Genomic DNA, 25,562 nt, shown 5'->3' on the forward strand with positions numbered 1-25,562 from the left:
CTTTTTAACGATCATGGTATGGTAAGAGGCAAATGGATAATAAGAAATGAAATGCATTGGTTCTCAAAATATCAGACGGGGATACAGAGAAATGTTATTTTTATTAAACAGTACAGTGAGTGAATGAATACAGGGTTCTTTCCAGACATGGTAAAATGAATGAGTATGAAAAGAGTAATTAGTGCATACTACAGGTCAAACGATATTTACAAAGATGAATAGCTAGATAAGATTATCAGCTTTAAAAACATGCAGGATAGCTTTTCACCATTGTGCTTTTACACTGTACTCATAGCCAGAGCAGCAGACCTTCAGTGAAACTCCACTAGATACATTCTCCTCCTTATTAAGCTCTTACGTTCATTCCTCACTCATTTCAACAACTACAAGCTGTCTACTGGGGTGTAAAAGGATGTATTATGCATAAGTCCAATGTTTTTGGGAGGGTTAGCGATTATATTTTGAGTTTGTCTACATTTAGAATACAAAAATATATATTACCTCTAGAGTTATTCAAGGAAAGTGATTTGCACAAAGTAGCAGTTCTCTTCATGGTGTGCCATTGTACATCACCAGTAACAAAAAAGGTAAATAACATGAACTTCAAGTAAACACTAGTAAAAGAAAAGGATGACATTTCCCACAGCAAAAACGAAAATAAACATTTGATAGCTCTTTGCATAGTGTATGTAATATGGGTATTGTAGTCATCTCTTTTTGAATGGGTCCTGCCCAACAGTCTGTAACCAGTACAGAAACACACAGTCAGTAAATCATTTGGTGAAGCTGGCATACCACGGACTAATAACGTAGCTCTATGCAATGAGCAAACTGCAGGATCCACACTTAGAAGGGAAGTTGTCGGGGAAGGGAACAGAAAGACACTTGAAGGGAAAACCACATTCACATCAGTCTCTTTTTTTAAACAACTTTACTGTATAGGGAGTTCATATGAAAGAGAATGCTGAGGAAGTCTGGAATAGTGTTTAATCTATACATACTTGAATTTTATAAAGACACGGTGAAGCAAATTCCAATTCACAGTTGAACAAAAATTAAAAATGGTTTCAAACGCTTCCTAAAATGTCTGTTTAGATGTTTCACTGATAGTTTTCCGACTTGTGGGTTGTTTCGTTTCCTAAAGTGAAAGGCAGGGTACAATAGCCTTTTTTCACAGTTCTTCCAGAGTCACCCTGTTAGGGAAGAGATAGATGATACTGTCACAGTGCATAATTGTACATTTGTCTTCTGTGTACTGTCTGTACATAGTTGATAGACACCCTTAATGCCATGTATATGCACAATTCAGAGATACTCCCATCTCTTGACACCAGTATTACAAGTCTATAGTACAGTACATAAATATCACAATTTGCATAGTGTAACAGCAGGGCATACTATAACATTGCACATCCTTTTCACCCCCCTTTCCCTTTAAAAACAAAGCAACCAATAACAACAGAACGAGGATGAATTTGAATATCCATTTCATCTGGGCGTCGCAAAAGGACTTTACAGTTCTTTTCTGTCGGTCATCCAAAACGTCTGCGTTGCAGCCAACGGTGCTGGACGGCAGCCATTTTGCACCTGAATGCGCCACACGCATCGTAACACTGACAAACAAATACAAATGTTATAGAGATCAGTGCTACACAGAAGATACACAGGGATTGGAATAGTAGTGACTCATTCCCACGGTAAGACCGATAAGTAAGCTGTCGGGGGGGTGCGTGTGAGAGATATATATATATTTTAGTACTTTGGCTCAGTAGAAAATAAAGACTCAGAATAATATGTGCACAGTATGGATACGAGACCATTGGGATACTTCTGTACAAAATGTCATACTTGAGGTCACGAAACATGACTCTTTCAATCTGAGGGGACACTGTGTGTAATCGTCACTTGAGATCAAACATGGGTCAGAAAGTTCTGCTCGCTAGCCTTAAAATTGATGGCAGACGATGAACGGACATCCTCGTGTCTGTTAACCATGCACCACTGGGATTTAACAATGCTGGTGGTATTCTGGGTAGTGTTCATTGGGCTCCAAGCGGAAGAAAACAGAGTGCCATGATTTGTCCAATAAGAAACAATTTCACTTTCTGTCGCATGCCCTAATGAACATGACCCTGGGCAGGCCTTCATGGTGTCCTGGCGTGCTAGCAGAATGCAGGCTAGAGATCCACTCTGTTCATAGTAAACTAGTGGATGGGGTACGCTATATAGGGATGCACAATATCGGCTGACCATAATATACATATATATATATATATATATATAGACATACATACATACATACATACATACATACATACATACATACATACATACATATATATATATATATATAAAAATATGTTTTTATTTATTTATTTTTATTTGTTTTTACTTTTTTTTTAACATCGGCCACCATATCAGTAGACGTGATATATCGACCTTTATCGGTATTGGCCGATAAAGCAATAGATCACCCTTCATATCACTATCGACTGATAATACAATAGATCAGCCTTCATCAATTGTTTGTAATCGTGTTTGGTCCCCTAATTTTACAAGGAGAAAACTTTATGGCCATATTGCAATACCAATATGGGAAAAATAATGGCCCACAAATATGATTATCGTATCAGCCCATAATTTCCCCATTGGTGCATCCCTAATATCCAGTTGGCACCCTTCTAACGGATGGGTTCATAAGTTAGAGGATGATGTAGAGACCCGTTCTCGCCTTTCACTTCATCCAACAGCTCTATCCATTCATACCTATATTCATGGGCGCTAGCCCTGTCTGCTCTGCCATCTCAGCTCATGGCGAGCTTAGCTGGCGGATGGTGTCGAGATCCGCCCTTGTCCTCTCTGCGTTGCTGCTGCTCTCCAGGCCTATGGAACCTCTCAGTTCATGGCGTGCTGGCGGATGGTGTGGAAGATCCAGTCCATTTTGGTGGTCCAGCCGCCGTGGTGGGCGTCATTCATCTGCTTCATGAAGTAGTCCAGGGCCTCCTGCTCTGTCTTGTCAAGGGCAAGGGTCTTGCGGATGTAGGCGATGTCATCGAACGACTGCAGCTCGGGCATGCCGGAGCCCAGCATCATGGAGAACAGGTTGATGAAGAGGTTGGCGTGCTGCCGGATGGCCAAGTAGGCCTTGTAGCACATCTCCTGAAACCTGGGGGGAGTGGGAGGACAATTGTGAGGGAGAATTAGGCTGGGAAACGTGGAACCTAGCTGGGTTAGGAAGCATGTGTTTTTGTGCTAATAACGGTGCTCCAAAATGGCTCCTGAGGGGATTAATAAAGTTGTAATGTATTACCAGTAGAGCAATGATATCATTCTATAACACAATTTCATGTTCAGATCAATTAAAAGCAAAACGTAGTCAATAGAGTTCTCCATGTAGCCTTTATAAATATATATATATTTTTTTTTAACTTGCACTTCAGAGTAGTGAATCTAATCTCTAATATTCACTGATAGGAAAGCTAACGTTAACAAAACTACAGATACTGTACCTCTCAAACTCCCTGGTTTTTGTGCACTCCTGGGTTCCTTTGCTGATGACGATTAAGAAGTCCTGTGTCAAGACAAAAGGCACCCGCTCTCGCTTGTAGCCAAACTTCTTCTTCTTGTGATCCAGGAAATGGCCAAAGTCTATGTGGAATAGCTGCAAGGAGAAAAGACAAAACAAAGAGCATCACAAAAACTGCTGACAGGCCTCCTATAACCAGGGAACGTCAAGAGAAAAGAAAAGTTTATGTAGGGTTGCAAAATTCCAGCTTTCCCAGAAATCCTGGTGGAGGATTCCCAGATTTCCTACGTAATTCCAGAAATCTTCACACCAGGATTTCTGGAAAACTGGGTAATTTTGGGAAACATACCGGAATTTTGCCACCCTGAGTCTGAAGTACCTGTCCATCATCTTTGACCATGATGTTGCTGTTGTGTCGGTCACCGATCCCCAGGATGAAGGTGGCTACGCAGTATCCAGCACACGACCGTGTGAACAAGTCAATGGCCTGGTCGTACCTGGACACATTTCAATGGGTATATGTCATTAGACCAAAGACATGAAACTACAACAATCCTATTGAAGCTAAAGAAAGACAACCATAAGGCATTTGATAAGAATACAGTACATTCCACTTATAGGCAATTCGTGGATACTTTTGCCCTTTCAAGGATTAACCCCCCCCATATGTGAGTCTATTCCTTAATATACACCCAATATTTCTAACCACATAATCTAGCATGACTAAGCGTTTAGCACCTAGCATAGCTTAGAAGAACACCATGTAGAAGAAAGTAGGAATGAAGGCCTACTGGTCATGCATTCTAAGACATATGCTATGCTGTTGTGGATATTGGAACGTAGCCCAGTGCTCACATCTCTCCCCTGTTCTTGTCCTTGAGCCACTGGTGCAGCGTGTGGCTGTTGAACTGCAGCGCCCCCTTCAGGCCTCCTTTACACTGGATCTGCATGATGGTGTGGGAGTTCCTCACCACCTCGATCAGGCCCACGCAGTCGCCGATGGACAGGCAGCCGTACGGCAACATCCTGGGGACACAAACAACCAAATAGGATGACCGGTAGGTCTACCATGGTTACAGTCTCATCGATACATCATTCATCACATCTAGATACACATGCATTGATTCCTTATGTTCAATCAGAAGTGCATCCTGACGGTCAATCCACCAACAGAGATTGGGATGTGATCAGTACAATATGACACAGATCTAAGAAATATTACTCCTGATCTGGAAGTAACAAGTCATTTCCCTGATACATTATTTAAACTAGGCAAGTCAGTTAAGAACAAATTCGTATTTACAATGACGGCCTACCTATGGAAGCTATACATTCACTCCCTTCAAAAAAACAACCCGACTTTCAATTGACCTACATTCCTCCTTTTCGTATCTCATTTAGGCTACACTAGTTTTCAGCTCAGAGTTTACATGTATCAGCTCCTACAGAAAGTAATGTACTCAATGTTTAATGAATCGAATTTTAAGCTCCTGCTATCAAGGAGAAGAACATGAAGGGTGTAATCGACTATTCATGCATGCTGCTGCGTTAAGCAGCTACAGAGACAATTGTACCTGAGATCAAGCCCCTGGTTCTGCCAGATGTTCTCCATTATCCTAATTATCTGCAGAGTCAGCATGTCCTGCCTCAGATCTGAAGGAGAGGTGAGAGTGAAATAGCATGATGATGAGGAGTTTGAGCTTTGATCACACTAATGCAATATGAATCCGTGCCAGGGCAAAATGGGATTCGGTAAGCATATTTATCGTCTAGTGTGTCCGTAGTGAGTCAAGGGGGGGGTTGGGCGATTCGTTTTGCATTAGCAAGATGTACCGTCTCCATTCTTGAAGATGATCTCGTTGCTCTGGAAGAGCAGCTCTGACATCATGTCGGGGTTCTCCCAGTTGAGCCACAGAGGCCGTTTGGCCGATGACATCATCCGGCACTCTTCCAAGCTGAAAGAGATGGCAAAGGTATCAACACAGACTCAGGATAACGTTAAGAAAACATTTTGAACACAGTACATACAGCCTGTCATTAAACCTGAATTTCACAGGACACATTTCTTGGTTTCTTTGTTCAAACATTCATAAGAATATGTGGATGTTTGTGGTTACGTCTACTGTGAGTTAGAAAACCGGCAGTACCGGAGGTTTCCCAGCTGGTGAGCTGGGTTGAGCGGAGAGGTGAAGCTCTGTAGGGCATCCATGTAGTCAGGCCTTTTCATCTGCTCCACCAGGAACTTCATCTGAACCTGAGGGCAGAGAGAGAGAGAGAGCGCACGCATCACTTTACTGCAAGTGTAGGGAGTCCATAGCCCTGAAGACCAAAGAGGCCTTTATAGCAGTTCCACACTCCTTTTTGCTTAGTATCTAGTTTGTTGTAAGTAAGAAAAACATGATCACGAAACGACTGATCAATTGAGGCTTCCATATTAGGGCGGGAAGTGGAAAGGCCTTGATCACGTCGCAAACGTTACCTTCTGGGCCTCGTCCTTCTTCTCCTGCTTGAGGAGGTCGGTGAGGTTGATGAGCTTCTCCATGGCCTCCACCTGTCTGCTCAGGTGCTTCAGGTACATGCCACAGGCCCGGCAGTAGGACTCCAGTAGCAGACCAAAACGTTGGCTCACTGTCTTGTTGTGCATCTCAGACCTGGAGGCAGAGAGAACAACTTATGTAATTGTGCACCCCTATACAAATGTACTAGCAAGACTTCTCTCAATCAATGTAACCTCTAATTATTTTCTTTACGTAAACCTTAAAAGGCAGAAATGAAGCATGTTTCACAAGATTTTACACCAGCAGAATGGAATTCCGACTGCCTAAGGCAAATTAAAGCAATCCACAACACACACATTTGGTTTCATAAACACCATAAGGCTAGTGGACTAGTAAGGAAACAAACAGAAATCAAACTCACTTGAGATGCCAAAAGAAGAAATGTCCTATCCGCTGATTGGTCAAAGCCTTCTTCAGCAGAAAGCGGGCCAGTGGGTTATCGAGGTACTGCTCGTACTTCAGAACCTGGTGGCCAGAAACACAGTATGTTCAGAACACACACCCAAATGAAAGCAACATATTTTTTTTTTTCCATTGAAATGCATCTGATAGGATTAGAAGCCACCATGTAAAAGAAAGCAGTTAGCCTGAGGGGTCATATTGAATTCTTTATGTAGTGTCAAATAATTAAGACACTGTCAAACGTAAATGTAAGTGTCAAAGCCATTCAAAAACACATCAAGCTGACAGTCAGTGACATCCATGTTGAATCCCAGAATAGTATGTGAATAGAATGGACAAGCCACACCCCATCTCTTGATTCATTACAGACTATGAGTGGGTCTTATTATTGTACCTGGACCAGCTGAATGAGGTATTGAGAGAGTCTGTCGTCCGTTAAGTATTTTTCAAGGCACTTCACAGCAAAGTCTCGGATCATGGGATCGGGGAAGTTGCAGTCCAGCAACTCCATGGCTTGTTCTGGCTTTATGGCTGGCCAGTCCTTTAGAAGGCAATACATCTGGAACAAAGATTTTTTTTAAATATCAAAACAATAAGATGTATATAAATTGAAATCAAAGTTAGAGGAACAAACTGGAAAACAAAACAGATGACATGACCGTCTTAAAAATGGCATCCAATGGCTAAATGAGAACTGTGGGTGTGTTCGTGAATTCACTCCGGCTATCTACTCCAATTTCAGAGCACTCTCATCCGAGTGTGCCAGAGTACAGAATAACTGATGAATTTACAAACGTGCAACACCAGTTGAAGATGACCAGTGTCAGTAAACATCAGCATAAAAACATAATTCAAATGTTGCCAGCAGCACAGTGACAGTCACCAACATTCTAGATAACATGAAAACAGCCTAACCAGCTCTGCTAGGGCGAGTCAAATTGTCAGAGTGAGGGGTTCTCTCATTTGTGTCTGGAAGTAGCTAGCAAGCTAACCAACATTAGCTTGGGGCCTAGACTGCCGTTGTAAGGCAAGAACGCTCGGATCAACCTTACTCCTCGCTCTGAACGCGCCGAGAGCGAAACACTCTTAATTTACAGACAATCTGACAGCGCTCTGGGCGTTTGTAATCTGAATTTACCAACACACCCTGTATTAAATTAATGTTCACTGAACTAAAATATAAACGCAACATGTAAAGTGTTGGTCCCATGTTTCATGAGCTGAAATAAAACATCCCAGAGAGTTTATATATGCACAAAATGCTTAGTTCTCTAAAATTACATCCCTGTCAGTGAGCATGTCACCTTTGCCAAGATAATCCATTCATCTGGCAGATGTGGCATATCAAGAAGATGATTAATTAAAGAGCATGATCATTACACTGCTCCAACTTGTGCTGGGGACAATAAAAGGCCACTAAAATGTGCCGTTGTGTCACAATGCCAGATGTCTCAAGTTGAGGGAGCGTGCGATTGGCACGTTGACTGCAGGAATGTCCACCATTTAATTTAATGTTAATTTCTCTACCATAATAAGCCTCCTCCAACATCGTTTTACATTGTTTGGCAGTAAGGCCAACCGACCTCACAACCGCAGACCACGTGTTACCACGCCAGCCCAGGACCTCCACATCCAGCTTCTTCACCTGGGGGATTGTTTGAGACCAGTCACCTGGACAGCTGTTGAAACTGTGGATTTGCACAACTGAAGAATTTCTGCACCAACTGTCAGAAACCAACTCAAGGAAGCTTATCTGTGTGCTCATTGTCCTCACCAGGGTCTTGACCTGACTGCAGTTTGGCGTCGTAACCAACTTCAGTGGGCAAATGCTTACCTTCAATGGCCACTTGCACACTGGAGAAGTGTGCTCGTCACAGATGAAACCGATTTCAACTGTACTGGGCAGATGGCGTTGTGTGGGCGAGTGGTCTGATGATGTCAACGTTGTGAACAAGAGTATCCTACGGTGGAGTTATGGTATGGGCAGGCATAAGCTACGGACAACGAACACAATTGCATTTTATCGCTGGCAATTTGACTGCACAGACACGAGATCCTGAGGCCCATTGTCGTGCCGTTCAACTGCCGCCATCACCTCATGTTGCAGCATGATAATGCACGGCCCCATGTCGCAAGGATCTGTACACAATTCCTGGAAGCTGAAAAAGTCCCAGTTCTTCCATGGCCTGCCTACTCAGACATGCCACCCATTGAGCCTGTTTGGGTGCTCTGGATCGACAGCGTGTTCCAGTTCCCGCCGATATTCAGCAACTTCACACAGACATTGAAGAGGAGTGGTTCAACATTCCACAATCAACAGAATGATCAACTCTATGCGAAGGAAAGGTGTCGCGCTGCATGAGGCAAATGGTGGTCACACCAGATACTGACTGATTTTCCACACCCCTACTTAAAGGATAGCTGTATTCCCAGTCATGTGAAACCCATAGATTAGGGCCTAATTTATTTAAATTGACCTATTTCTTTATAGGAACTGTAATTGTTGCTTATATTTTTGTTCAGTGTATATCAAATGTCCCCTTGCCATGGTAGGCTATAAAGACAGCAATTGAAATGAGAGACTGTTCACCTGTGCAACCTCATCCCTGGAGTTCCATTTCACTGCCAGGAGAATCTTGGGCAGTATCTCCGGGATACTGACGCAGTAATGTCTACAGTAAGAGAAAATAGCAAACATTAGAATGTAGAAATTGCTTTCCTCCATTAAGAGCACACATCTTATTATAACAAGTACTTAGTACCTTGAGCAGTTAAGCAAACTATTTCAGGTGTAAGAAATGTTGGATAAATCTTGCATGGGTTTTGTTTATGCGTTTTTCATAATATAAATATATGGATTTGTTGATAAAGCACAGAGAGTAATACCTGTGCCTCCAGAGAAAGTCCTTCTCCTGCTCAGTTATTTCAGACAGTGGGTCTCTGTTACACACCAGGCGCAGCTGTTCGTTGTCGCTGTCCGTCAGAGGGTTGTCCCTTGCCAGTCTGTTACTCTGCAATAGAGAACATTATGCTGCTTATTAAAACTACAGTACTGGTGGAAAGCAGGGTCACATTCAATAAGCACTCAGTTGTAAAAGGTTTTGCAACAGAAAACGAAACCTGCGTTCATATTGGACACACTCCGGTAGTTTGCGGTTCACACCCAGTTCAAAGCAGTTTGTTCACGTTTTGTGCCTCATGAACATGTCACCAGTGTCTCCTGGGGCGTCTCTAGTACACACAACTTAACAGCATTAACCCTTTGACACGTACGATCGCATTTGTGATAATTGTTGAGTGGTCCCTGCAGCATACCGTTGCAAATATGTGATTGGAACAGTAGCAACCAAACGTATGATGTAACAAATGCGTCTAAACAGCATTGTTGTCTGAAAAGCAACTAAACAATGTTTTGTACTGATGGGAAATAAAAGGTCTTTACAATTGTATTCCTAAATTTCACCTTTTATTGTTAAAAAAAATTGAACTTCAATCATCATACAGAACACATCCACATTCATTACATAAACCAGTATAAATTGCAGGTTTCGCTGACAAAAAAAATATAAAAAAAATAAGTTAGTGACTTAACAGCTAGACTTGTTTACAATGTAACACATCTCTGGTAAGCACAAGGGAGTAATATTGTTTAGAAAAGAGATGCGTGCGAGCTAAGCTAACTTCCTTATGATGGCAGCCATGTTGGTTTGACAAGCGAAAACTCCCTAATCCCAGAATGCCTTTCACTACAAGATGCAAATAAACAAAGTCAAAGATGGCTGAGGCCATTGCCTGAAAAATATTAACTTATTTGTAATGTTCTGAAAAGTGGCCAAACTATTTGATGTAAAACATTATCACCTCAAAGATCACTCCAAATACAAGCTAGCCTAACCATAGCGCGAAAGCTAAACACGGATTAAACCCTTTTTAGGGAGGGGGGGGGTTATGATGCAGGAAATAGTACTATGATGAGATATTTATCAATAAAAATAAGAACCCTGGCAACCCTGAGGTACCATAGATACAATCTGATGCCACATTCATGGGAACTCTGAAATCTCAGACATCCGACTTTAATGCATTGAAGACAACTGTTAACTGGGGGGGGAGCTCAGGCTGGGAAAAATGCCAACTCGGGAACTCAGGCTTCTTTCTAGAGCACAGACTTTCCAACCTGAAGATCACTGACCTCATGATTTGACCACATATTTTTCCGAGCTCCATCAGTCGAGTGAACTATCCCATCAACTCTTTTTTTTATAACATCTTTGGTCTGACAGACACTTACTTGGCAACCAGAATGCATTGTATAATGTCAACAAAGACGGTGCCACACATAGCTGGCAAATAGCTTAGCGCATCATAATAAGTACAAAAAAGTATTTCACACACATCATGTGTCCATTACAATCTATGCAAGAATCAGAATGCATGATTTGTCACCAGTACCTGAAAACATACAGTACCAGTCAAAAGTTGACACCTACACATTCAAGGGTTTCTCTTTATTTTTACTATTTTCTACATTGTAAAATAATAGTGAAGACATCAAAACTATGAAATAACAAAAAAAAAAAAAATAAATAAATAAATAAAAGTGGTAAACAAATCAAAGCCTCAAACATAAATTGTCCGCAACAGTGAAATGGGCTACTTCTTTGGTGAATTAATAAAGAGGCGGAACACACCTCAACTGTTAGAAAATTAAACTTGTTAGAAAATAATTTGAAATTGACAAGTTGAAACATAGCCTATAGATAATTTGTAGGCAGCGTGCCTTGGTCTGAGGGCAGTGCTGTCCTGTTGTGTAACAATCACATTTTGTAACAGTGAGTACATTCAGTCATCACGAGCATTAAAAAAACCGCTTGTGCGACTGTTACACAAGATATTTGGAACTCTTACGTGAAAAGGTTAAATCATTACAACAGATTAACCTACAATGTCAATATTGACTTAGACCAAACAAAAACACTTGGGACTTACCAAACCGGTGTGGCAATAGTTGAAGCCCAGCTCCCGGGATATATTCCAATTGGCGTGCTCCTCGATGGCCGGCATGTCGGGGAACTTTACTGGGTTACTGAAGTGGTCAAACTCCAGCTCCAGGCAAGGGGTTTCCTGTGGGCCCAGAGCAATATAATGGAAAGGTCATTTGGGGTCATCCAAAAGGGCTTATGAGAACAACGGCATCCTATTGTTGTGGGATTAACTTGTGTGTCAATGAGTAATTAATAAAGATGGATAAGAGGCTTAGACAGTGAGAGGGGAGATGCAGATTATTGGTAACTGTAGCTTTGTTTGCATGTCTTTCCATATGCGTGTGTAGCTAGCCAGCCAACACCTCAGACCTTGTTCGGATTGGAGCCGGTGACTCCGATAGCATTGAGCAGGTCTTCCAGGCCGTGGGGCACGGGCCATAGGTTGAGGGCCATCTTTCCAGCCACCAGCGTGTGGGTGTAATCAAACAGGTTGATGTTTCCCCAGGCTAGTGGACAGTGCTCCTGCAGCAACATTAGCACAATGATGGATTGTATGGTAGTCAATGTATGGAGATGCATTGAAATTGGGATCAATGTAAATCGAGTTTAAAAGTGTATAAAGAGGTTATAGAATCCCAAGCTATACAAGTACAAGATTGAAAGCTAGTTGTGCAAAGAAAACACATGGGACACACAGGTAGGATTTGTCAAAGCCAGGAAAGTGAGTGGTAATGTTCATATCAATTACACTACCCAAACACCCAATTCATTTACTTTTTCCACATCCCCATATATTCCCCAATCATTATTAATCTACACCAGGGATCTCAAACTGACTGGCGGCCCAGAGGCCACATCAGGCCCGAAAGCCGTTTCCCTCCAGCCCCCATGACAACAGTAACACCGACATTGGCCCCCAGGTATTTTGAGTTAAAGACCTGATTTACACTATTGATACTGATTTACACTATTGATACTTTGGTCAAACCAAAGTAACTTCTCTGTCAGAAACAACAAATTCCTGAAACCGGTGGGCAGGAGGGAGAGCTCACCTCTTTGGCCCCCTTCCTCCCTTTCACAGAACAGATTGACAGACAGAGTCGGGCGGCGCGGGGGATGTCTGGAATGTACATGTCGTAGTTCAGCCACTCGTTCCACCTTGGATGGACAACAAAAACATTCTCTCAAACAGACATCCCTATGAAGCCAACATTAAGTAGGCTACACTACAGTATGTGATTTAGCAAGTACTTCATTAAGTAATTTATTATGGATGCAGGATGGTGGACCTGGGGTTTGAGCATGGCACGCGCTGAGTGTTCACGTTGTCACACAGCTGCTCCCCACCGTGGTAAATCCCAGTCCGGACGTAGATCTAGATCAATAGCAGAGACACACATGAATAATTTACATAGACGTCTTTGACAGAAACCTTTATTGCACTACTAAAACAACAATGACATCCAGGACATTTGGGCCCCAAGCGTGATCTAAAATGTAGTTCCCCTTCTCCACGAGGACCTGCACTGAACAGAACTGACAAGTGGGTTCAGTGAGGATTTTGGGGGGGAAACAAGGAGGTACTACTTGAATTTGTGTAATAAGAACATGGGTTTTTGTTTTCCGTTGAAAAACATTTTGATACGCCCTACTGACCACCACCCAAAAGTCCTCAAGTACAGTACCTTGTCAATGTCCCTGATGTTGACATTGACATAGGTGGCACACAGTATCCTTATCCTCAGCGTGCCGTTGATGGTCCACAGAGACTTGGTGGCCGTCTCGCCGTTCATGTAGGGAGTGGCCGTGGAGATGCGGCGGGCATACGAGGGCATGGTAAAGGTGTCGATGGGCAGCTGTGAGTACAGGCTGTCCTTGGCCATTAGCATGAGGTTGGGCATGCGCCCCAGCATGATGCAACTCCTCACATACTGGGAAGGAAAGGCAATAGACATTAGGACATTAGACGCTACACCAAGCGAGAGGTATTAAACATGCAAAGAATGGAAACCATTGTTTTGCACAGTTGCTATTACCTGTGTAACATTGCTAGCTAGTCATTGGACAGTCATTCAAACATGCTACAGACAGGATTCAAAGTAAGAATGTCCTCAACACATTTTTCAAAGCCAAAGTTTCAAATCACAGACTGTCATAAAAAATGCCTTATTTGGGAATTTCTTCTTTCGTTTCGCTCACATTTATAAAACACACAGGCAAGAGACTAACTACAGATGTTTGAATGTATCCCTATTCAAGATGTGGAGTAGGCATCAGAGCAGTGTGTGTGTGTTTACCTTGTATTGACTCAGGGGGTATTTCTCCAGCAGGTACTCGTCACAGCCGCACACTTTGAGGATGTACTTGCCCTGATACTCCTGCACGCACATCTTGAGCTGCTCGTGGGACAGCAGCATGCTACGCGTCTTCTTGCGGATGGCCTCTGCGATCACGTGCTCCGGCACGCAGTCGTGGTTGATCTTCAGCGTATACTTCTGCTTGTCGTTGCTCGGTGACACGATGACCCATATGACCACTATGATTTGACCTGGAGGGAAAGAGGAATAAACGTGTTATTAAAGTATCATGGCGTGGTAAGCCAAGTAAATGTAAGTTCAAGTCTTCCACCATCCAACCTGATACATCACACGTCACCAAACATATATTTAAAACAAGTGGTTGGTGGTTCTGTCAATGCTTACAATAGGCTATTTTGATACAAATTTAGGCTGGAAAATAGCCCAGCCATGTACCTTTGCCACAGACCCCAAAACTTCATTGTGTCTCCCATGTCCTACCTTTGTCAAGCTTATTGAAGATGTGCTTAGGTAGTTCTACTGACGACTCTACATTGGGAGGGTAGACGTACAACGCTCTACTGATGGGTCCGTTAGTGTCTCGGAGGTCCACAGACTCCTTGCAGACATTTAATATGTTCCTTCTAAAGTCCTGGACCTCCGCGTCCTTGACCAGGTCAAACTCACATATAGGCATTCCTATGGCAAAACCTGCACACACACACACACACACAAAAAAAAGAAGAGATTTTCATGCACTTCTACAGCGACATTTTATCAAGCTTTATCCTCTCAGTATTCATGAAATTTGAGGGCTTGATTTCAAAACGGCCTGAGGCCACACCATACTCTGTGTGCTTATGCGACCTCAGTGACTTCGTATAAAGAATTACAAGAGACATACCAATTTCTCGGTTGAGTATTTTCTCCTCTCGGTTGCCTACTGGCTCGATGACTTTCAGGAAGGCCTGAAAAAGCCTTAGGTCGCACAGTCTCCTCGTCTCATCGTAGAACTCCTCTCTCTCAGCCTCTTGGGTAACGCTGACAAAGATGTAGGAGGTCTCCTCCTGCAGGAGGTGGTGGAGAGGATACTTCCTGGCCTCCTTGAAGAGTTCGTGTTTCACCGAAATGAGTGTGGCCTCACGTGTGCACTCCAATGTCAGAATCATCCCATTGGGGAGAAGGCAGTCCACCATGATGCTCGGGGGCATCAAGTGCATGCCCCATAGTTCCCCCGAAGATGGCCTGGGAGGCATGGTGGTCGGGTCGGCTGCTCCTCACTATGCTAATAATTACAATGAGTTGGGTCGACCAGCTGGAGAGAGAGAGGCAATTACATAAGATGCAGTGACCCATTTATAAAATTTCCATTCTGCATGAGACAGTTAGCTAGCTACTAAATATTTTGAATGAGAGCAGAGGCATTGAGTGCAAGTGCTCACTAGTAACTATCATATTATAGCAGGCAGTTGCTTACACTACATTATAAAATAATAAGTTATACTGTTCATTGTCCCCACCCCCCCCCCCAAAAAAAGGGAAATGCATGGGGACAGCTCAAGCAGGAAACTACAGTTCCTCTTGGACAGATGTTGCTCGAAGAAAACATTTTACATAACAATAAATAGTTTGATAGCTAAGTGGAGAGGTTGACAGGTCACTCACTGTGTAATCTGACAAACTAACAGTTGTAAAGCAATGTGTCACAACAAGTAATGGAACGGGAAGACTGTAGTTAGCTAGCTAATGAAGTAGCTACCTAGCTTGCTAACTAACAGTTAGCGGTTTAGAGAATTTAGTAACATCATTAATTCTGTCCTATGGGTATATTAGGATGGCACACGTTTGAGAACTAAACGGAAATTGTTATTTGCATTTTGCTTACTAGAATGCTTCTATAGCTAGTGAAAAACACCGGTGCCGCTAGCTAATATTAGCTAACAAACCGCTAGCCATTAGCAAGCTAGTTGTTTGTGCAGACTTAGCTAGGCTAACTGGCTCGAGCTAAATGTCCAATGTCAATGCCTCATCATATTTGCAACTAGCCGTGTTGTCGTCTCGTTAAATTATGTATTTATTAGTTATGATTGTCTTTTGACACCATTTTCTATTATATGACAAAATACCTGGCATTTGCAGGCAAACATTAGTTTGGTTATCGCCTCGCGCAAGTAACGCCCTGTTTTCAGTCATAACATGCAACTTTCTCCCGAGAATAGCTAGCAAATTTGAGGCAACTGTGAGCTAGCTAGCTAAACAAACCATATTCGTACCCGTTCTAGACCTCTCGCCTTTCAGACGTAGCGCTGGCTTGCTACTCCATCCAATTGTCGGGACAGTCCGGTTTCTCAACAAAGACGTCTTTCGCTATCAATATGAATGTTTTCCCAACGAGTAAGTCCATTACATTGCATGTCGTGATGCCCAGCTCAATAGCGAAAAAAACGGCATTTTGATTGCTCGCAAGCCGCCGGTCAGAGAGTTTAGTGTTCGTTTGACAAAGCTGCCTGCTTGGCGGTTTCCACTAGGTTCTATAGCCACAAAATCCAAATTGAAAAAAAAAATATATATAGCTGTTTGGTCTTAATGTAAGGTTAGGGTTGAACATAAGGTTGGCAGTGCGGTTTAGGTTAGGATTAGGTTTAAAATACAATTTTAAGAATATACATTTTAGAAATGGGCGGGGTTTAGGACTTTGTGGCTATAGAAACTGGTGACGACCATGGCATCGGGCTTTTGACCTCGGAAGACATGATGCATAGAATGTTCTTTCTGTCTTCTATTCAAACAATTTATGCCATCTCACCAACAGCATTTTAAACATTTGACATAATATTTAAAAGTGTAAAAATTCTCTAAAAAAGTGTTATATTCTGACAGCATTGCAACAAGTCAAATAAAAAATGCATGACTACAGTAAATATGGGGATGTAGGACAGGGGTTGGTAGCAGTAGTTGGTAGCCAGGGATGGTAAACAGGAGGGATGAATCTGTTTTAATGCTGGATGTGAACAAAACCCTGCACTTACAGTCCACCAGAACAATTAGGCCTACTGGTCACTCCTTATGGCTATCGATCCAAAACTATGCTTCTGGTCAAGGGGGTAACATTGTTACGAAGGGGACAGCAGAGGGGGTAAAATTCAAGGAAGCCACCTTTCTTGCTTGTAAAAGATGTACTGCTTTCCATTGCTGTCAGAGGGAGTTGGGCAAGTGGCACACCTCAAGACATTTTACATTTTAGTAATTTAGCAGACACTCTTATCCAGAGCGACTTACAGTAGTGAATGCATACATTTTTTCTCCGTACTGGTCCCCCGTGGGAATCGAACCCACAACCCTGGCATTGCAAACACCATGCTCTACCAACTGAGCCACGAGATGCCAAGTAAACAATACGTGTGATAACTAGTGAAACCGACAATGTCAAATATGTGATGAATCCATACAAGGTCTATTTCCATCCAAAGCCAGTCATATGCAAAGCCAGGGGCAAAGTTTGTCTCAAGCAAGGAAAGGCTGAGAAAGGCTCTGTCATGCCAAATGCCCTCAAAGGAAATTTGCCCAGTGACAGTGAGATAAAAAAAAATAGCAAAGTTTTCATTGGCATAGGTTCTAAGAAATTCTGAACAAGAAGGTAGGGTTTATTACAGTTGCGTCATTTGTAAACAATTGCTTGATTGTAGAAATGCATTAGATTCACCGTCAAATTTTTTATTTCATTTTGATATGCCTCACCATGGGAAGTCATAACTGCATCAATATGTTATTTTATGAGGTAATTTATTGCATACAGAGCAAAATGTATAAAAAATAAACATGAAAATGTAGCAACTTTCCTTGGTTGTCATCAGAGAGACACAAGACAAAGAAAAACATTTTTGCATAGCACACAATTTCTGTATGACAGACTGAACAATAAAATGGTAATAACTGTAAATAATATAAGCTATGGCTGACCCCTAAAATATGTTGATGCTGTCATTCAGCAATTTCCCCATTAGATTCAGCATATTCTAGCTAGTTCGGGTATTTCGACAATGGTCTTTAACCCTCTTCTGCAAAAATGACATACAGGAACTGCACAAGGTTTTAACTTTGCTAAACACAGTAGGTCATGAACAATTATCTTCAGCAAACACAGTGGACAATTTGGGAGAATGAACTCTGTCTCATTCCGTCAGCACAAATTTTGCTTGGCATTGTTGTCTGTGAGATAAAGGACACGTGCTCAACATTACTCCAAATTTAGGATTGTAAGTAGGGTCCCCAACTTTCTGTTCGAGCCCCGTGTTCAAAGTCTGCAAATCATTTACTAAGTATTTCTTATTGTGGTCGCATTGTCAAGCGGGAACCTGCAAGTTAGCCTTTCATTGTACTGTGTATCCTGTACATATGACAAATAAACTTGACAAGGTAGATAAAAAACATTAAAATAGCCTGTTAATTTCTGTGAAAAGGTTGCATATTCTGACATGTATGCATAGCTGCGGGAAGTAGGGGTGCTGAGGGTGCTGCAGCACCCCCTGAAAAATATGAATAAAAAATAAAAATGCATGATTTTTTTATTTTTATCACAAAAGTAGTGCACTGGGCCTTTAATAGTCCTGTATTAGCAGACCAATATAGCCATCTGCAGCGTCAGCGCGGGCTAAAGGTTTGTCCCCACCCCCAAACTACTTCCCACGGCTATGCATGCATGCATGTTGCTTTCCAGGCAACAGAGGTCGTACATTAATTTAGCTGCTTAGATGTCCATTTCAGAACATTCCTTTCACATTCAGTTTGCAACAGTCCCTAAGTAGAACAGAAGCAAGTCAAGCCACCTGTTCCAAATGTCTCAGCGTTGAGAGAGCGACATTACAAGAGGTCACAGGGTCATTAGGTTAAAACAATCCCTTTCATGTCATTACCTGTCTGGACTGGAGACCATGTTTGTCGCTCTCAGTTACTGCGCCAGCAAGCTTCACCTCTTGATCTTGACTACCTGCTCACACATAATGGAGAGGTACTGGGTGAGTTTGACCATGAAGATGATGGCAGTGCCCCCCGTGAGCATGCAGGAGGGCCAGAAGAGCGAGTAGAAGACGGCGCTGTGGCCGTACAATCGGGTCAGGAGGGCGCTCTCCTGCTGGTCGCTGGGGTCGTAATAGCAGGGTACCTGCTGGTGCGGCTTCAGGCGTTCTGAGATGTTCACGATCATGTGGTGCATGGCTGCAGTGTCCTTCTGGCACTTTGGTACGTAGAAACACTGGAAAGAGAAAAGTTGGTGGCAATGATGTTAGTTCAGGTCCCTTCAGCGTGCCTTAGTAAGCATCCCCAGATACTCAACGTGAATATTTATTTGTACAAATAAACTTGTGTTCCTGTTGACTTAAACATGGAAATAGAGCATCATGAGTCATGCAAAGCGCTAGGAGTTTTCCTGACCACGTGACCAGGAAGAAGCAGGCCCACATGACCCTGGCTTGTGCCAACAGCAATAGATTTCAAACCGTTCAGTCATTCACAGCCTCCATTCTGACCTTCCGTTTACCTCAAAGTTGGAGTCCCAGCTCTCCTCGTTGTGAGATAAGCGGCTGAGCCTGCCCGTGGTGTTGACACTGACGTAGACCTGCAGACAGGGGTACTTGGAGCCTCTCCAGCAGTCCGAGCCACAGCTGTAAGAGCAGTTCACGTCTGCCGTGATGGTGGAGTTGACCACGATACAGACACTCTCCTCTGTCCACACACTACATGGAGCGACGAGGGGAAGAATTCAAAGGTATTGTAGGATTTTAAACAGTGGCAGGTAAACATATTTATTTCTGTGGTCAAATAATATTGCAGAATGATTTTGGGGTATGAAAATACCGGGTAGACACCCCTCGGAGGTGTAATTTTCACATTCCACCATAGCATTTAAGCATTGCATTTTAGAATTTGCACTGATAACCCTCCATAATACTGTGGCATGCTGTGCCATACTGTTCACACAAAAAATACTGACAAACAAACATACTGCATCAACACTACAAAGGCAGGTTGATTGAATTGCAGTCTTTGAGAATTAGCAACAGCAGAGTTCACCAAAATGACAAAATATACAAAAAATGATCCACTGTCAGATTGATAGTTCAATACCTGTCTGCGTAAGAGCGCAGTATGGTGATGCCCAGGACAAAGTACATCATGATCGACGCAATGACCATGGCCAGGCCCAGGAGAATAGCCCGGTCCTCCCCAGCTTTCAGAGCCGTCACCGTCTTCTTGTCCAGCAGGTCAACATCCCGGAACTTCTGGTAGATGGACCTGAGGTAGTGGTCAGACCAGGTTTGGGGTCAAGTCCATTTTAATTCATTTTACAAGAATACTTATTTTTTACTTTAATCGTTTGAAATGTTCCTCAATTTAATAATGGGGAGAACCATCTTCTGTTTCCTACTTGGGGGAACCTCCACTGCATGTCAGCATAAAATATATGAAAATGAATGATTCAATTGGAGTGATTTTCAGAGTGACAGTGTACCTCGTCGCTCCTCCTCCCGATGATGCCCCCCCTGCACTTTTAGCCCCTGTCACAAAGAACATCTTCCCAGACACCCCAACACCTCTGCTCACAGAAGAAGCGGTGCGGACAGACTGCTGGAACAACCTGCACAAAATAATAGTCCGTTATCCCTCTGAACTCTATATATTAATGGAGAGGTCCCTCTAAATAAGAGGCAGACAAATAGTCCACAGTGTGATGAATTGATAGGGCAGAGAGGATTTTAGACTAGACATTTTGCTCAATATTGATTTGTTAGATATTGAGGAATGAAATGGCATGAAACATACTCATAATGACAGATTATTATAACATTGAATTAGATTAATGATGGTGATTCCTCGTATTTCATCACCGGAACTCTTCAGTCAGCCCGCTTATGACAACTTTTGCCAACTTTTGTGTCATGGAAACACTGAAATAGAACTCTATTGTTTGAAATATGACATTTATATGTACCATCACAGACACAAGGCAACAGACTGTTGTTTCAAGACAGTTTTGCAACTCAACTACAGAGACGGAGCAAAAGAAAGTCTACCTGTGTCGTGTGATTTTGTAGTCAAATTCACTACCTTTGTGTGAAAGCCAATTCTAAGTTGTTCACTAAATATGAACAGGTTGATCAAATTCAAAAGGAATGACAAAGTAGACCTATTTCTTCGAAAACATCAACAAGCATGGGTAGTAGAGATCCACCATAACCAGGATCGAGACGAAATTACTAGAATAGGACGGAAGTGTTCCTCTAATATTAAAGTGGACGGTTAGGTGCAGCATCACCAGGTAAACAAACATCTCATTCTGCAACACAAAGAAACGTTAACAAGGTGAGACAGGATAATAGATGATTAGGGATGAACGGTGTTAATGTCGATTAAGTTGTCATGAAAGACGTACCTGCTGGAGCATGAACCATTGGAACGTAACCCCTGTCAACACAAACTCATTGTGTCCTCTCATTTATCAACAACAACAAGCCATGGCTGGCACACCGAGTCCAGTAAAGGCATCTTCACTGAACATTCTACCCCAAAAAACAGACTGAAACAGGGAGGGACTACCTGAAGTAGTTCAATAAGAAGCCATCATTTTTGTTGTCTGTTGAAAAGTGTTTATCTTTCTTTTGCTACGGTGTGCACTAATGAATACGACCCAGACGTTATGACTTATATGTTTCAGGTCATCCAGGGGTCAGTGTGTAAGGTGAGGGTCGATGCAGTCCCACTTTGGAGATCGCCAGGCCTTTTATTGAAAGTATGATTTGGAACAAAGACATTTACATGACCTGATTGCAGTGGTGCAATACCAGCGTGTGCATTTGTCAATATCAATTGGGCAAAGCTCATGTCCCCTGGTATACCAATACTTGAGCCCTGAAACACGCCACACAAACTTTAGAGCGTAAATTGCGCTCCTCCAACCTTGAAGATTGGCGTCTGGCATGGTAGGATAGCCCTTGCCTCTGCATCTTATTTCTAATCTTATTAAGTCATAGATGAAAATAAAAACGAGACGGAAATGTACATATTTTTAACTGTTTTACTCCCTTCCCACTGGGCAAAAACTGGTTGAATCAATGGGGTTTCCATGTCATAAAAAAAATAAATCTATGTGATGACCTTGAATCAATGTGGAAAACTTATTGGATTTGCAAAAGTCATCAATGTAAGGGAATTTCGTCTTTATTTCACCAAACTTTTAACCTAAATCTTATGACATGGTGAAATATGTTGTTGATTTCGCGTTGAATTTACATCAGTTGACAACTCAACCAAACGTAAATCAAAACTAGACGTTGAACTGACATCTGTGCCCAGTGGGTTCGCATATGTCGACATGGTTGTCATGTGCTCTAAGTCTTCCACTTGCCAACTTAACCCTATTCCTAACAAGCTGGTCAAAGAAGTTTTCCCTGTAACAGGCCTACCAGTTTTGAACAATATTAACGCATATCTCTAAACAGCAAAGGGATTTGAAAAATGATAGGCCCATTTCAAAACTCCCTTTCCTTTAAAATATTCTACAGAAGACTGTTGCTTGTCTAAATGTTCCAAATGTTATTTGGGTGTTCCACATGGCTCTGTGCTTGGACCCTTTTTAGTTGATTTATTGTTATCACTTGTAAATGTCATCTGCAGACTTGCCATGCACTTTCACAGCTATGCAGATGACACTCAAAATGTAATTATCTTTTAAATCCCACAATACCTTGCAGGCAGCTTGCCTTGAGGCATGTATCAAGGAGGTTAAACATTGGATGACAACAAATTTCAGACTAAACAGAGATTATCCTAATTGGTAATAAAACACAAAGTTGATGTTTATTTATGGCCTTGTGTTTTTTTTTTTTTTATCTCCATCCTTGTACTGTTCAACTGTGGTGCGATTGTACATGCACATTAAATAAAGTTTGATTTGATCTTTTTATTATTTACAAATTGAGAAATACAAATTGTAAACAATTTCTGTAATAATTAGCATAACAAGTAAGTTCCCATAACATAAAGTGTGATATTCTTGTCTCCATACCAACAGTAAAATAGCCCAAAAACAGCCCACATCAGAAAGGTCTATGAGTTGCTGACTGACAACATTGTAATGCAAAGGCTTCCACAAACACTGCTGGATAGCACAACCTCAAATATATTAGAGACAATGGCATGGATAGCAACATAGTTCAACTTAAATGATTGACGGTTTAAAGTTAAATGAAGTTGAATAAAGTTAAATGACTGCAAGTGCCACGTCGTAACAGCATCACTTATTTTAAACTACATTTTCATCAATAGCTGTAATCGTTACATCTTGAGTGCCTGAAGTTGCATGCATAGCCTACCTATATTGAATTCAGCCAGGGAAATACTTACAAAGACTGTGTCCCCTTTGCTCCTGCTCCTGAGTATGGACGCTGGAAATGCTTTTTAAAAGCTTCTGGTCCAAAAGATTTGTAGCTGTGCTTCATGCACCACGGAAGTTAAAATTGCACTGGCAAGTGATTTTGTCGCTAATAATAAAAGGGATGGCCAGTGAAGTATGGAATGTAGCCCTGTGTTTCAGTCCAATTCAATGCCTGACCTTGCAGGGCTTCCCAACAGCTGGCCCATGAATGAAATTTAAGTCAAATATACCAATAGATATATAAAAAAATATGTACAAAAGCACAAAACAATTGGGGGAAATGGATTCCAAATATGTTTCACCTCTCAGATAATAATGTTAGCGATCTGATAAGAACTATAGTATCCACATATAGGTTCCTGACAATAATACTCTTATAATTTACACAGTGTATATGAAACTACAGTGTAAAATATATGTATCTTACAATATATTATCCACATTTACTCTAAATATATCATGGAAATGGGCCAGTTCATATATGTTTAGAGTGAAAATGCATTTTCCTATTTCAAAAAACAATGTTAAAATTGTAAATGTATTCATTTCAGTACTTCAGGACTTACTGGAGGAAATTGGAGACAGTACTCAGCTAAGCATGATAGAGCCCCCCTACACATGAACATGGATAAGAACATATTGATTATAGATGGTTGCATACGGTTCACAGTAACCACTATTTTGAGAGAATAATTAAGGATAACCCATATGCCCTCCATGTTATCTAATTATGTAACGGTTGCTAAGTGTGCGCTATTCATCACATGAAGTAACAGGAGAGAACATTGTCTCTATCCGTGGCTAAAGGATGGCGATGATGCTTCATTGCCCATGGTTTGTGAAAACGCTGGCTACAGCAATAATGTACTTTACCTCTCTACATTCCCATTATCTCTTTAATGAACCATGTCCTCCTACCGTCGCGGACCCTGCGAGACAAACGCTTTACTACTCTCAAATTCTCTCCCAACGTTGAATCTTGTATTACAGTGGAATCACACCGCCTCTGAATGTGTTGGATGTGTCAGTGTCGTTCTTCGTTGACGTATTGATGTTTTTGTTCAGGTCAGGTCAAATCAATAGAAAGTGTTGGAAATGTCGGTTTTCCAACGTATACTTTTCTCTTGCTAAACGTGATGTTCAAAGGATGTTTGAAATACACTTACATAAGTGGCAATCTTTGGCAGAGCAACCTAAAACCTCTGTAGGACTTTTGTATGTGTGCGTGTTTCTCGTTGATCAGACTAAATTAGTCGGAGATGACATTCCATATTAATATACCATTTAACAGACACTTTTATCCAAAGCGACTTAAGTCATGCATGCATTTTACTTACAGGTGGTCCCGGGAATCGAACGCATTATCCTGTCGTTATAAGCGTCAAAGCTCCATGCTCTACCTAACTGAGCTACAGCGGACCATGAACCCAATGAAATAAGATAAATAAAAGTGAGGTGTTTATTTCTTTAGTTACAATCCCTCTGGGGACTCTGCTTTGATCTTCCACAGTTTAGTGGGTGCTAAATCTCACCACGAGGCCTGGCATTGTTACACTCACTACAGACACAATGCATTTCAAAGTTGGCCCATGCTAATAATCTTCCTCTAACTTATTGGATACCAACATTTGCTTTTAGAGAATGTCTCAGGGTGTATTTGTCCTTCGAGTGATTATTGTTCTGTGGCCAGGTGTCCCAGTGATTAGTCTTTAAAAAGACACATGCTCCTTTGCAATGCTTCCAGCATGAAGCAGAAACTAGAGTAATTTCATAACCAAAGGTGTACAGAATGAAGAATGAGAATCGGAAAGTATGGAGTTATCGTGTTGACATGATGTTTGACACATGTCAAATGTCATACAATCAGTCACAGTTTATATATAACCATACAAACTACATATGTTGCTTTTGTTTTGCCCTCTGTTTTTCACCCACTCAAAACTGGTTAGTCTTTATGTAGTGCCAAATGAGATATAAAAAATGTAAAGGATGACAAAATCATTGAATTATCTTAATTGTTCTCACGTTTATCATTTGTGTCTATCAATCAGTGTCATAAAACATGTAATCTAGTGTAACATTGGCACCTCTGACAGTACATGATCTTGTTCACTTCATTAATTGTAACACATCCCACAAGTTACAACACTTATTGGTGAGTGTCTTGGTACCTTGTGCATTTGCACATGTCAGCTAACAATATATATATGTGTGAAATCCGGTAGGTCTTACCCCTTGCTGGAACACTGTTTTCATCTTCCAGGACCAGGGGAAGGGATTCAACTGTCAGTGTTGGCTCTCTCCAACTCGGCGTCGACTCTCAGTGACAAGCCTGCTACCTCTTATTTAAACTCCAACCCCAGT

General features: G+C 41.8%; 2 protein-coding genes across 6 annotated transcripts; both read right to left on the reverse strand.

The window, feature by feature from the left end:
* Window positions 1-82: 82 nt before the first annotated feature.
* LOC106568747 (phosphatidylinositol 4,5-bisphosphate 3-kinase catalytic subunit alpha isoform) lies at window positions 83-16,403 on the reverse strand. Of its 3 annotated transcripts, XR_001320389.2 has the most exons (22): window positions 16,042-16,403; window positions 14,673-15,083; window positions 14,270-14,479; window positions 13,769-14,019; window positions 13,157-13,402; window positions 12,761-12,846; window positions 12,524-12,629; window positions 11,841-11,993; window positions 11,476-11,610; window positions 9,373-9,497; window positions 9,077-9,158; window positions 6,881-7,045; window positions 6,446-6,549; window positions 6,006-6,177; window positions 5,674-5,780; window positions 5,360-5,481; window positions 5,101-5,179; window positions 4,382-4,552; window positions 3,906-4,023; window positions 3,510-3,661; window positions 2,767-3,166; window positions 83-1,613 (listed from the first exon to the last, which is right to left on the reverse strand). XR_001320389.2 is itself a non-coding variant. In XM_014139360.2 (21 exons), the coding sequence occupies exons 2-21, from the start codon at window positions 15,022-15,024 to the stop codon at window positions 2,896-2,898; spliced, it is 3,207 nt and encodes a 1,068-aa protein (XP_013994835.1). In that variant the 5' UTR covers window positions 15,025-15,083; window positions 16,042-16,403; the 3' UTR covers window positions 83-2,895. The 3 variants fall into 3 exon arrangements, 2 of the variants coding, with proteins under 2 accessions (XP_013994835.1, XP_013994836.1); XM_014139360.2 differs by having other exon boundaries at window positions 83-3,166; XM_014139361.2 differs by lacking the exon at window positions 16,042-16,403 and adding an exon at window positions 15,895-15,914 and having other exon boundaries at window positions 83-3,166.
* A 988-nt stretch (window positions 16,404-17,391) lies between these two features.
* Window positions 17,392-25,562, reverse strand: LOC106568748 (calcium-activated potassium channel subunit beta-2). 3 transcript variants are annotated; one of them, XM_014139363.2, is made up of 5 exons: window positions 25,431-25,562; window positions 20,277-20,402; window positions 19,892-20,059; window positions 19,305-19,500; window positions 17,392-19,019 (listed from the first exon to the last, which is right to left on the reverse strand). In XM_014139363.2, the coding sequence occupies exons 2-5, from the start codon at window positions 20,336-20,338 to the stop codon at window positions 18,735-18,737; spliced, it is 711 nt and encodes a 236-aa protein (XP_013994838.1). In that variant the 5' UTR covers window positions 20,339-20,402; window positions 25,431-25,562; the 3' UTR covers window positions 17,392-18,734. The 3 variants fall into 3 exon arrangements, with proteins under 3 accessions (XP_013994838.1, XP_013994839.1, XP_013994837.1); XM_014139364.2 differs by lacking the exon at window positions 25,431-25,562 and adding an exon at window positions 24,536-24,860; XM_014139362.2 differs by lacking the exon at window positions 25,431-25,562 and adding an exon at window positions 23,168-23,321.

This window comes from Salmo salar, chromosome ssa14 (assembly GCF_905237065.1).
Source record: "Salmo salar chromosome ssa14, Ssal_v3.1, whole genome shotgun sequence".
NCBI lineage: Eukaryota > Metazoa > Chordata > Actinopteri > Salmoniformes > Salmonidae > Salmo > Salmo salar.